Source organism: Fulmarus glacialis, unplaced genomic scaffold (assembly GCF_000690835.1).
Source record: "Fulmarus glacialis isolate BGI_N327 unplaced genomic scaffold, ASM69083v1 scaffold14749, whole genome shotgun sequence".
NCBI classification, from domain to species: domain Eukaryota; kingdom Metazoa; phylum Chordata; class Aves; order Procellariiformes; family Procellariidae; genus Fulmarus; species Fulmarus glacialis.
In genome coordinates, this window is record NW_009231509.1 from 22,803 (window position 1) to 34,117 (window position 11,315).

The 11,315-nt window shown below is 41.2% G+C and overlaps 1 protein-coding gene across 1 annotated transcript in view; it reads left to right on the forward strand.

The window, feature by feature from the left end:
- LOC104069913 (tyrosine 3-monooxygenase-like) overlaps positions 1-10,955 on the forward strand; it is a 32,416-nt gene extending 21,461 nt beyond the window's left edge. The window contains exons 9-12 of the mRNA XM_009584608.1: positions 847-903; positions 3,956-4,051; positions 9,083-9,216; positions 10,796-10,955. Of these exons, the coding sequence (XP_009582903.1) occupies positions 847-903; positions 3,956-4,051; positions 9,083-9,216; positions 10,796-10,955 (447 nt within the window). The remainder of the gene's footprint in view (positions 1-846; positions 904-3,955; positions 4,052-9,082; positions 9,217-10,795) is intronic.
- The last annotated feature ends 360 nt before the right edge of the window (positions 10,956-11,315 follow it).

Below are 11,315 nucleotides of genomic sequence, written 5' to 3' on the forward strand. Positions count from 1 at the left end.
GCCATAAATATTGGTTATTATCAGATTCAGATGAGTAGTACTTAACATATCCTAGTGGTCTATAACTTATTTTGGAAGAAACCTCTTCAGTTCAGTTCAATACCAGAACTGAAGGCAAATTAGAAATAAGAGATTATAGCAATTTCAAAACTTTCAGCTTTCCTCTTTTCCCATCTATAACACAGACTATACAACATGGGATCACATTAAATGAACTTTCACATTTCATTTTTTTTTTTCACAAAGTATTTTCACAGTTGAAATTCACTCCATGAAAATTCTCTTTTGTTCCATTCAACATGAGACGATGAATGGTGAAAATGCCCTAATTTTGTTTGTTTGCTGCATGATATGGCTCCCAGGATAGCTAAGAAGAGACATAGAGATTGCTATTGTGAGAAGAATAATTAACGGGGAGCACAGATGAGAGTAAATAGAATCCTCCCTGCATGGATCTGACCCACTCATAAGGGCTGTCAGAAACAGAGTGAGAGACAGAAAGGTAATGGCAAAGATAAAACCCACCTTGCTGTCCGTCCTTCTCATGCCTCCCTATAAATCTCTGCTAGGGATAGTGCAGCATTAAGGCAAGAGATGGTTAACTTTACACAGAGAACGCTGAGGATTAAACACTCATCTAATGTGGCTCCCAGTGGTATGTAGCTGGGGGCCAGGGAGAGGTAGGCATCCTGGAAGCCATGGAAGGTCATTTTGGGTGACAAAAACAATGAATAGTTCATGCTATTCATGCTAGAAATGATGTGGTCCTCCCCCTTCCCCTCTTTCTCTCCCTTGGGCTGAATAATCACACTAGTGTAACACTGCCTGCTTGCTTATTTGCTTTAGGATATTGGACTGGCTTCTCTTGGATCATCTGAAGCGGAGATTGAGAAACTGGCCACAGTAAGTACAGATGGCAGTTTAATATCGGAGGCAAACCCCAAACGATTCACTGCATATCCCTTACTGTGCAGGGAAGGCTCTTCTCCAGTATCTCAGATTAGCTACGAAAATGGAAGCATCAGCAGGATTGTCTCTTCTCCTTATCCACAGGTTAAGGAGGTGCTGAAGCAGGGGCTGGAGTCCATCTGGGGGAGCCCAGAAGCATGTGATTCCACCTGAGGAAATGCTTATACTTTTTGCTTCTATAAGGATATATTGCTGAAGCTGAGTTTCTACAATTTCAGCCACAGGAGGGTCCCAACTCAATTTCTAGATTCACCTAATAAACTGGATACCCAATGTGATTTCTGCATTTTCTCCTACACAAGGTGCAGGGAACCATCAGAATTTCATTCACCCTGTATTCACTAATCTCACAAAATAGGTGAGCACTTAAAAGCAATTTGAGAGCAGGTACTATCATTTGGTTCTGAGTCACTAGGCTGTATACATCTACCAAAACAACTCATGCAGCCCCTTGCTACCATCTTAACCTGTTCTGAAAGAGGGCTGGAGGCCAGGTGATTTTTTTTCTGATAATGACAGCCGTTTCCCAGTCTTGATGATTTTTTCCAGGGGAGGAGAGGAGCCTTACCCTCCCCCAGCTGGGTGAGGCTCATTCAGGAAAGAGGGTGGATGGGAGGAGACTATCACTCCTGAAATTCCTCACCCAGCCCACAGCCCCACTCATGGTGAAGTGGAATGAGGCACTGTGTGAAGGACTAGGTAAGACTAGCAGTATTTTTAGAGTTCGGAGAGCAAAAGGTACCAGTGCAATTTTTCACAGCATCATACAGGTCCTGGGCTGGTGATGTGAAGGGACTATGTAGGAAGAGGCAGTGACATGTCCACGTTTCCTCTGCAGTTTCCCCTCTCTGGGTCTAGAGAGGCTAGAGGAAGATTAAGATTTATGCCTTTGCTGGGGTTAAAAGAACTATGGGTCCTGGAGAGCCATTTTGCATCGTTACTCAGGTCTTGGTGAGACCGGGTGAAAGTCAGTGGCTTACACAGCATTCCTCTGCAAGCACCCCTCCTGGCCCTGGACTGGCTAGGACTAGATTGGAGATAGGGTTAAGGTCAGAAGCATGATGGGTCTCATATCTGAAATTGTCATAGTATCATCTAGGGTTTGGGGAGGTAGAACAAGGGCACCTTTTTGAAAGGTCTACCTGCAGTTCAGGATCTGTGAGAATACAATTTTGTAAGTGCCATTCAAGTGTTCTGAACAGTAAAAATATTCTGGATTAACATCTCAATCTTCAATTCTCTAAAAGTTAGACATCTCATCTAGGCTTATTGTTTAGGTTCCTTCTTTAGAAAGAGAAGATAAAGATGAACCTGTAACGTATTCGCTATTCTGACATAGATGTCTGACATAAATTCTTGTTTCTCTCTGGACATCCTTGTCACTCTCTGTTCATTATAAAGAGAATGTAGGTAACTAGCTTAGATGACACAACAATATTTAAGCTAACTAGAAGTTTATTTAAAGAATCGCAACTTTGCTTGTTTCTATGGTCTATAATATTTGTAAGACAAACTTTGAAATGCCGTTATTTCATTCAGTCCCTGGACTTCTCAAAGCAGGTGGATCCATGCACAAAAGATGGGAAATTGCCAGAGTTCATGTCATCCACAGAATACCACTAGTACTGTGTCTTGTACCCTGTTAAAACAGTGAGAGCCGAAAGAACCTCTCTAACTAAAAGCCAAATACAGGATATCTAAGGAAACACTAAAAAGAATTCCTCTTCCTCCCATGTCTCATTCTCCAGTCAAAAAGACCTTCTGCAAAATGAGGAGATATTCAAAATACTTTTTCACTGTGAAATAATAAGAATCAAGATTATTAACACAATAAGAATGTAGAATTATTAGTTGAACTGTAAAGAAAGCAGCTCAGGATTCTGGCATACTGTTTCCTTAGCGGTAAATTCGCAGGCTAAAACCAAGTCATCAAATTATAAGACATGTGGAAGAGGGTGGGAGAAAGAAAGAGAAAGAAAATAAGAGGCAGAATAGACAGAACAACATAGAGATTCACATCATTTTACGAACTGCCTGCAGTTCTTTGAGAAGGGTGCTGAGAATGCAATACTTACGGCTAAACTGAAGCCAAGTTCCAGCCCTGTGTATGAGGTAGCAAAGAGCTATGTGTCCCTAAAGGAACCTTGAAGAGTTGTGACACAAAGCCATATTCTTGAAATGCCTCATGTTTTCCATGTTTTTCTTTTGCACAACACCTATCCAGCTGCTCAGAGGTCAGGCTGTGTCCAGAATTGTTCTTCCACTGTCCATTTTCTTAGACGCTATAATAAGGGAAGGGCTAACAGGTAGGCAGAGCCAACAGTTGCTTTTGTCCCACTACTGTCCAGCAGGTAAAGGCAGTATGGTCCTAAGCATGCTTTATTGCAAGAACAGCCCAGAGAGATGTGTCTTTATTTTCTACTGGAGCATGATAAAGATGTAATTGGCATAATCTTAAAGGCCACATTGCTGTTAAGCGATAAGTCATTCTTCAGTTCTCCTGAATACTATCACACAGACAAAGGAGAAGGGAAACTGTCCTTTCAAGTACCTTTCCTAGGGTCTTGAACCGTCTATGGGGGTCTACCTGTCCTTCTGGGGACTATGGGTTGAAATCTGTCAGCTTCCACTGACTATAACGAAGCTCAGGGTTAAGAGGGTGCAGAGTAGTTTGTAAGATCCTCCAAAGAAAGAAGGGGATAGGACTTTATGACTTTATTTACCAATGTAATTATCATTAGCAATTTTTTTTTTTTTTGGGGGGGGGAGTGAGAATGGGAAGGATGGCAAGTTTTGAAAAAACATGTTATAATTTGTGTGTTATGTATGTTGAGAGAAAAATAATTTTCTTAAAATATACAACTATAAAATTTGAAGATACAAAGACACTAAGGAATAAGGATAAAAGAAAATTAAAGGAAAAATAAGAAACTTAAAAATGAACTGCCTGTTGAGACTGTTTTTCACAAGTTTTTCTTATTACCAGCTTTATTGGTTCACTGTGGAGTTTGGTCTCTGCAAGCAAAACAGATCAATCAAAGCTTACGGGGCAGGACTGCTTTCGTCTTATGGGGAGCTTATGGTATGTGTCAAACGTATGGTATTGAAAGATTTCTATAATCCAGTTTTCTGAACTCTCTGGTAAAAGCAAAGTATTGTTTCCTCACATAAAACAGTATGATTTAAAATACGGATTTTTCTTTTGCAAAGAAATTCATTCTCCCTTCCCCGAAGCTACCGAGTAGGGGAAAAACTACTGTGGGATTGTATCTGTCTTCCACTTAAAGAGATGAAATTCGATTAAAACAACCATCTTATAAAGCATTAGATTTGCTTCTTACAGCTCCTGGCCAGTAGTAATACAGCTGACTTCAACATAAAACTCATGTACCTTTCTGAACTACTCACTAGAGGGCAATATTATGCCTATTATGAACTCTGCTACTTTGTCCATGCCATTGCCATTCATGCACATATGAATCAGAAAGGCACTGACTGGACCAAATAAAGTGCGAAGAAAATGTGAATAGCATGGATACTGACAAAAAGAAAATGCTTTATTATTTTACATTCCTAAATACGTTTCAGAACTAATCCCAGCTTGTAGGTAGATGAAAATCTGCGTACACAGGTTTGATACTGCCTGCCTGGACAGATTAACTGTGGAAAGAGGGACTGTACACCTTTCCAGAAAGCTTATGGGTTTCCCCCTCCTTTGGACAAACAGCTGATAGGGGAGATATTAATTTCTCCTCAGTTTCACAGAGCACTGGAGCAGATGATCTGTTTCTAACTGCAAAAGCCCTAAACTGGTATGAGTAGGTCTCAATTGCTTCAGGTCGTGCAGATACTGGATGATTTTTTTTGAATTAGTAAGAGCCAAAAACCACTCTTTTCAAGCATTTTTATAAACCAGAAATCAATTTTTTCAGGGGAGATATACATAGACACAACAGCCTAACAGCCAGCTACATGATACATTCACATGGAACCATGGCTGGATTAGCACAGCTTGGACTCCCACAACTGGAGATAGTTGTATTGTTATGACAATAAACATATTACAAAACTCTCCTAATGGTATACAGGTCAGTCCGCTTCCCAGTTAATTGACAGAAGGAAGAAACAACATGTTGATATATCTCAAGATATTTATAACAGGCGTCCCAACAGAGGGGCAGTTGAGAGTTAACATATAGAAAGGGGAACCCTCCCAGACATCAACCTTCATTTTACCACCTGCTGAGTTAAGCATTGGTTTTTCTCCCAACGCTGGCAATTTGGAGACATTTGTGAGCAAACTCTGTGGTATATGATTTGCAGAGCTTTCTCTCTTCATAAGCTGAGAGATCTGCATGCTTATTAGCCCTCTAGAGAAACAAACGTGCCTTTCTTTCTACATAACAACCTGATCTTGTGCTGACTGCTCATGAACATGAGCAGAAGTGTGCTAGCACTACCACAGCACTCCGCTGTGAAACGGACAGTGAAGCTGTCTTGTTTTGAACAGCAGATCAGTGAGCTCCCCTATAAATTAGGCTCCAGCGCAATGGATTTACTTTACATGTCTATCTGTTCTAGGATAAGGCTGAAGCTACTGTTTTTCTGAGAATCCTTCAGTACTTGCTATATTCACAGCCAACAAACAGGAAACCTAGGCTTGCTTTTATTTACCTGGTAAAACCAAAAAGATCCAATATCAAAGCACAGTTCAAGGCAACATTAATTCTACTCTGCCTGCCTGAATACTTTGTAGTTTTAAATCAAATGCATTTACATGTTAAACAGGATACTAAAGGGCAGAGGTAATTGTGTCTCCGATACTTACGTAGCTTTCACAGTACTATGCACCACAGAATCTATCTGCATGATGTTACCTCCTTTTTCTGTTTAATTTGAACACCGATGAAAGTAAAAGTTGCATCAGAAATGCTCACTTTTGGTGACTGGAGTTGAGCGGGTTCTATGCACTTCACTTTGAGCATCTGAAACTTCTTGTACACAAATTAATTATATCCATGCCCTTAAGTGCTGAAGTTTCCTTTTATGGCTGACTGATTCATCTCACAGATTTTTATTTGGAACAAAACTGAAATACAGAAATGTTTCCATTTAATCATTCTGCATAAACATCTGATTCTAACTTCAGTATAGACAGTGGCAGTGGGAGTAAAGTGCTGAGGTCCTATGCCTAAGCACCTGCTAGCAACTTGAACATGTATACCAACTGTTTCTTTTACAGCTGAAGAGAAGAAATATGTGTAGTGCAGTGCCTATTTCGTAGAAGGGATTTTTTTAGAAATACAGCAGTGGCTAGGCAGTTTTGTTAGAGAAGATCAAGATTGGAAGATAGTGAGGCTCATGATAGCCTTCAGTTTATTGCAAAGCTAATTTTGCAGTCTTAGACTGGCTCTTGAGAAGCTCTAGATAAGTTTTGCTACTGTTTGGGAGAAAGCCATTGTCCATCCTGATAAATATTTGCCAGTCTTCTCAGTATGGGCCCAGACATGGGCCTGTGCATGGAGGCCCCAAACTGAATTCCATATCGTTTAGCTGATGAGCATATTTGGCACAGGCAGACTCACTGCAGCTCACGTGACGGAGGAGACTCACTGTAGCAACCTGCACAAAGGCGGGGTTTCCTCATCACTGAAGGCTTCTGAACCAGGAATAACAGGATGATTTGGTCACTGAAGAGGCAATAAAGGCATGAGTTACTAAGGCTAGGTGGCTGACTACAAGAAGATAACCCCTAACCAGCTGGAGAGGGTGAGCAGCAGTATGCCCAGCTAATGTTATGTGAGAACTTAGCATCAGCAAGGAGCCTGGGAACATCCCTGAACTGCAGCCTGGGCTGACTGTCTGTGGGTGTGTGACTGTAACCCAGGGAACCACATCCTGACTATGAAATCTTCAAAATGTTTTGCTTTTCTCCACAGCACCCACTCTGAGCAGTTTGAACTCAGCTTCAGGTAGTTATTTTCTGTGGATGAGCTGATCCTGCCCAAACTCAAGGCATAAGTTGGGAAAAAGGCAGAGAATGAGAGATAGAGCTAGACGCCCTTTGCATGAGACTTGCACTTGCATCCATGTTATCTAAGAAGTCATTTAGTGACAGCAGCTAGGCATCGGAAGGGACAGGATAACCATACCCAAGTCTAAATTGAACAGTTGTAATGGGTCTGACTGCTGGCCAACCTTGCCTCCTCTGAACTGTAAGAATTCCTCCCCAACAGCTCTTGGTATTGCACTGTTTATTTCACTGTATTCTTTCAGCTGTTCTACATTATCCAAAATGCTTCTCCTGTTAACACTCAGCTGGACTCTGTCCTACATACTGTAAAATCTTACGGCTCATACGACACTTCTGGCAGCACTCAGTGCTACATATGCTTTTCTTGCAGCACAACAAGTACTTAACTTGTAGAGGTCTTTAAGGCCATCCAGTTTCAAGCTGAACTTCCACTGAAATCAATGGGATTTCAGTTCTGCTTCAACACTGACAGCATAGCGGGACCCCTGTCAGGTTTTGAGTTTCTGAAATCTTTTCCCATTAGTCCCCAGAGCTTCTAAGATTATAAGAGCAGCCTCACGTTTGTGTATACCATCCATCTTAGATCGTATGAGTGCTCTCCAAGGTTTATTCTTCAATTACACACTGCAAATGAAGAACAGGAAAACCACCATCTTTTACCATTTTATATTCTTGTTCTTTTTTTCTTGTTTTAAAAGCCCTGTATTAATTTCTGCACCAGGTCTGCAGCAAATTGACCTACCGGTTAAGGCAGGCCTCCAGTGATGGCGAGTTCAGGCTCAGCTCAGAGAAATATCTAAAAATGTGCTTAAGGGTACTGTCTGAATTTTTCCAGTTAGCAGTTTGAGCTGAAAGTCTTGTGCAGCGTCACCCACTCTTACCAGTTATTTACAAGTACCATGGGAGTTGGCATTTGGATCATAAAATAGTGAAGGGAGCCTTCTGAAGACTGGGGAAGAAGAGAGAAAGACAAACAGGCAGATTTCAAAGAAGGGATGGGTACTAAAAGACTGTCCCTAGGTAGATGGGGCTCACTGTCCAGGCTGAAGGTGGAAAGAAGGGTCTCGATGTTGACTGACATGAGTTGCCTTTTTCCTTTTTGTTTGTACCCAGGACACTTCACTGAAGTGGCCATGGCACTCACCAACCTGGCCAACTGGAGGCCAAACCAGCTTTTAGGCACATCTCCGGTGCAGTTCAAATGTCAGTGAAGCTGAGCTAGCTTTAAACTATCTCACTTGGGTTTCAGGGACAGACAAACTGTGCAGGAACTCACTTTAAGCCTGAGCTGCCCTGCCTTCCCAGGACCCTATGCAGGTACTAAACAACCAACACCAATACCTACGCAATCACACTGTCACCATCTCTGCTGCTGGCTGGTTTAATGGTATCTCCAGTATGTGTAAACAAACGATAGATGTGCCTATGGACTGCAGTGTGGACATAAGTGGCTTCCTTAATCCTCCTGTCTGCCTGAGGGGACAATGTAGAAGAACCTGAGAAGAACATATAGAAGAACCTCTGTGGGCCCAAAACACAAACACGCACACACAGAGTATAGTACATATTTATACCTAGGGATTCAGGGAAGCATTTAGGCTGAATGGGAGCTGTGCAGAAAATACCAGGAGTATTCCGTCTGTTCTTCAGTGCAGCAGGAAATGTGAGATTGGTGACATGGGCTGGGGACTTTAAAATAGTGCTGCACAGGACTGTGAATCTTCTACGACACTAGTTGAAAAAAGCAGTATGATATTATTTTTTCTTCTAGATATGCAGATTTTGGGGGGTGGCATAGACTTTCCCCTCCCTGTCTGAGAACGTGGCTATGGTACCCAATTGTACATCACTGTAATACAGGAAATAGATCTTTCTTTTTTTTTCTTTTTTCTTCTTTTTAAAAATTATTTATTATTTGGTTTATTAACTGCTAATTATGAAAAGCAGCTTTCACCTGTGAAAGAACAGGACGTGATACTACCTTTAAAAATTCCGCAAAGAGCATTTCACAGCCCAGTAGGCACTAATTCTTGCTATGTTCATTCACCTGCTCTAACCTGTGTTGTTCCCATTACAAAGTATGCTTTATCAAACAAGCCAGAGTACAAGCCTTTTGATCCAGAAGTGACTGCAGTTCACCCCTATCAGGATCAAGCCTTCCAGCCTGTCTATTTCATAGCAGAAAATTTGGAAGATGCCAAGGTCAAGCTTCAGTAAGTAAAGCCTTTGTGGGTATTTTCAATGAGGGGGGGCATACCGGCTTGAATCCTAATCTCAAATATATCTACCGCTATTGCAATAACCATGCCAGGCTACCTCACTGCGCACTTCATCCGCACAGTGACTTTTTTTGCAACAAAATTAAACGTAAGATTGTTTATCTCAGAAAAGCTTCTTAGAAAATCATAACTATATATTGTTATGCCCTGTCCCATGCTTCATCTTAGCAACGCCTCATTTTAACAACTTCTGAAGTAAATTCTGTAACTGAATAACGAGAGTAGAGTGCAATTCCACAGTTGGGGTGCCTATGTGCTAGTCCACACAATAAGAGGTCATGAAGAACTGATTTACCCAAGGTCACACAGAAATTTTATAGCAGACTCAGGAATTAACATGGATCAGCAGGGGGCTTAAAAACAAGATTGCCTTTCTCCTCTAATTATATCTGCAAGAATGCAGAATCAGCATTCACAGGCAATCTAATTTCTACAAAGTAGCTGACTGCAACCTCAATAACATTATTTCAAATTAGCTTGAGGTGTTTCTAAATGCATTTCTTTGACTGTGTTATGTTATGCAGTAAGGATTTAAAAAAAAAAAAAAAAATTAAAGTAAGCAGGGTTTAAATTCTGGCCTTCATCTCCAACAGTTAGAACAACATGACCAATTCTGGCTAGAGGCAGGAGGCTTGTTGTGGAGCTACTGGGGAGCATGTAGGAGCTGAAATGAGGGATTTATTAGAGGAAGAGAACCTGTTTCTCTTCCCCAGAAGCACTGTCTGCTGGGGTTATAGCAATGACAAATTAGGCCCCTCATCTTAAATCTGAAGGTTCACATTAAATTATTAATGTTTGTAAAAATGTGGCTGAGAACTCACTGGCAGAAGAGAGAGGATGTTCAAGAGCATTTGATTCAGGCAAACCCGAAAAGAACTTAAAAGGACAAGTAATACACCATTCTCAGACTTGAAGTTTTTCATACATTTTTTCAAGATAGTTGCACAGCCAAAGCTGCTCAAAATAACTGAAAGCACAAGAATCTGTCAGAATGGAAAACATAAGGCAATATCAGTACAGGGGGTTCCTTACCAGCATGTACTTAATGGAAACATTGTCGAAAATGGCAAGCAGTCATGTTTTTTTCTTTTAATAGAGACAGCAAAATAGCCCAGGATGCCTAGTATCAACAAGTTTTTAGAATTTTACACGGAAAGAGCTACTCCAGGTTATTTCTTAGAAGTGAAGGTGGCAGACATGCTGTGTTCTTGCATTCCTCAGCTTGTGGTTGTAATAACTCTGAATTGTGTTAACGTAGAGCTGTAAGAGCACAGACGGGTCTGAGCCAGCAACGCTGAAAAGCAGGCACTGCAGATCTTTTGGGCTGCAAGTAGTTCAGCCGTGGGGAGGATGTAGTGCACCAGACAACATTAAGGAGTAACAGTGAGGAGGTGTCACAGCAGCCTCTGCTTCCCTATAAGTCCATGCCTACATACTGAGAAATTAAGTCCTGCAGGTTTTACACTTAGGGAAATGGCTTCTGAACTAGCAGCTCTGTCTTCTTCCCCCACAGAAACTACGCGATGAAGATCAAGAAGCCTTTTTCTCTGCACTACAACCCGTTCACCAGCAGCATAGAGGTTATGAACACACCTCAGAAAGTCAAGAGGGCACTCCGTCAAATGAAAGAGGAACTGAAAAACCTCTGCTTGGCCCTTGAAAACCTCTCTTAAAACTACAGCAGTACATCTTACCTGGCACTGAGATACTTATAGACAGTTCCAGCACTTGAAGATTTAGTGATGAAGTTGTAGTTGCATGCAAAAATCTTTAACCCACAAAACAGCTCTGTCAAGCTAATCTTTTCACTGTAATTTAGGCTGCTGACTTAGCCACATTAATGAGTTCCTATTGAGTATGTTTCAATGATAAACAAGGCCAAATTACTCCCATTTTTGGTAGGTGATATGAGCTACAGATGTTTAAAGTGTATTTATATGTTATTATTCGACTCTTACAGTTTGCTTTATTCACCTACCACCTTTTCAAGTTACCTGTCACAAAATAGCACAGTAACTTTTCAGCCACACAGT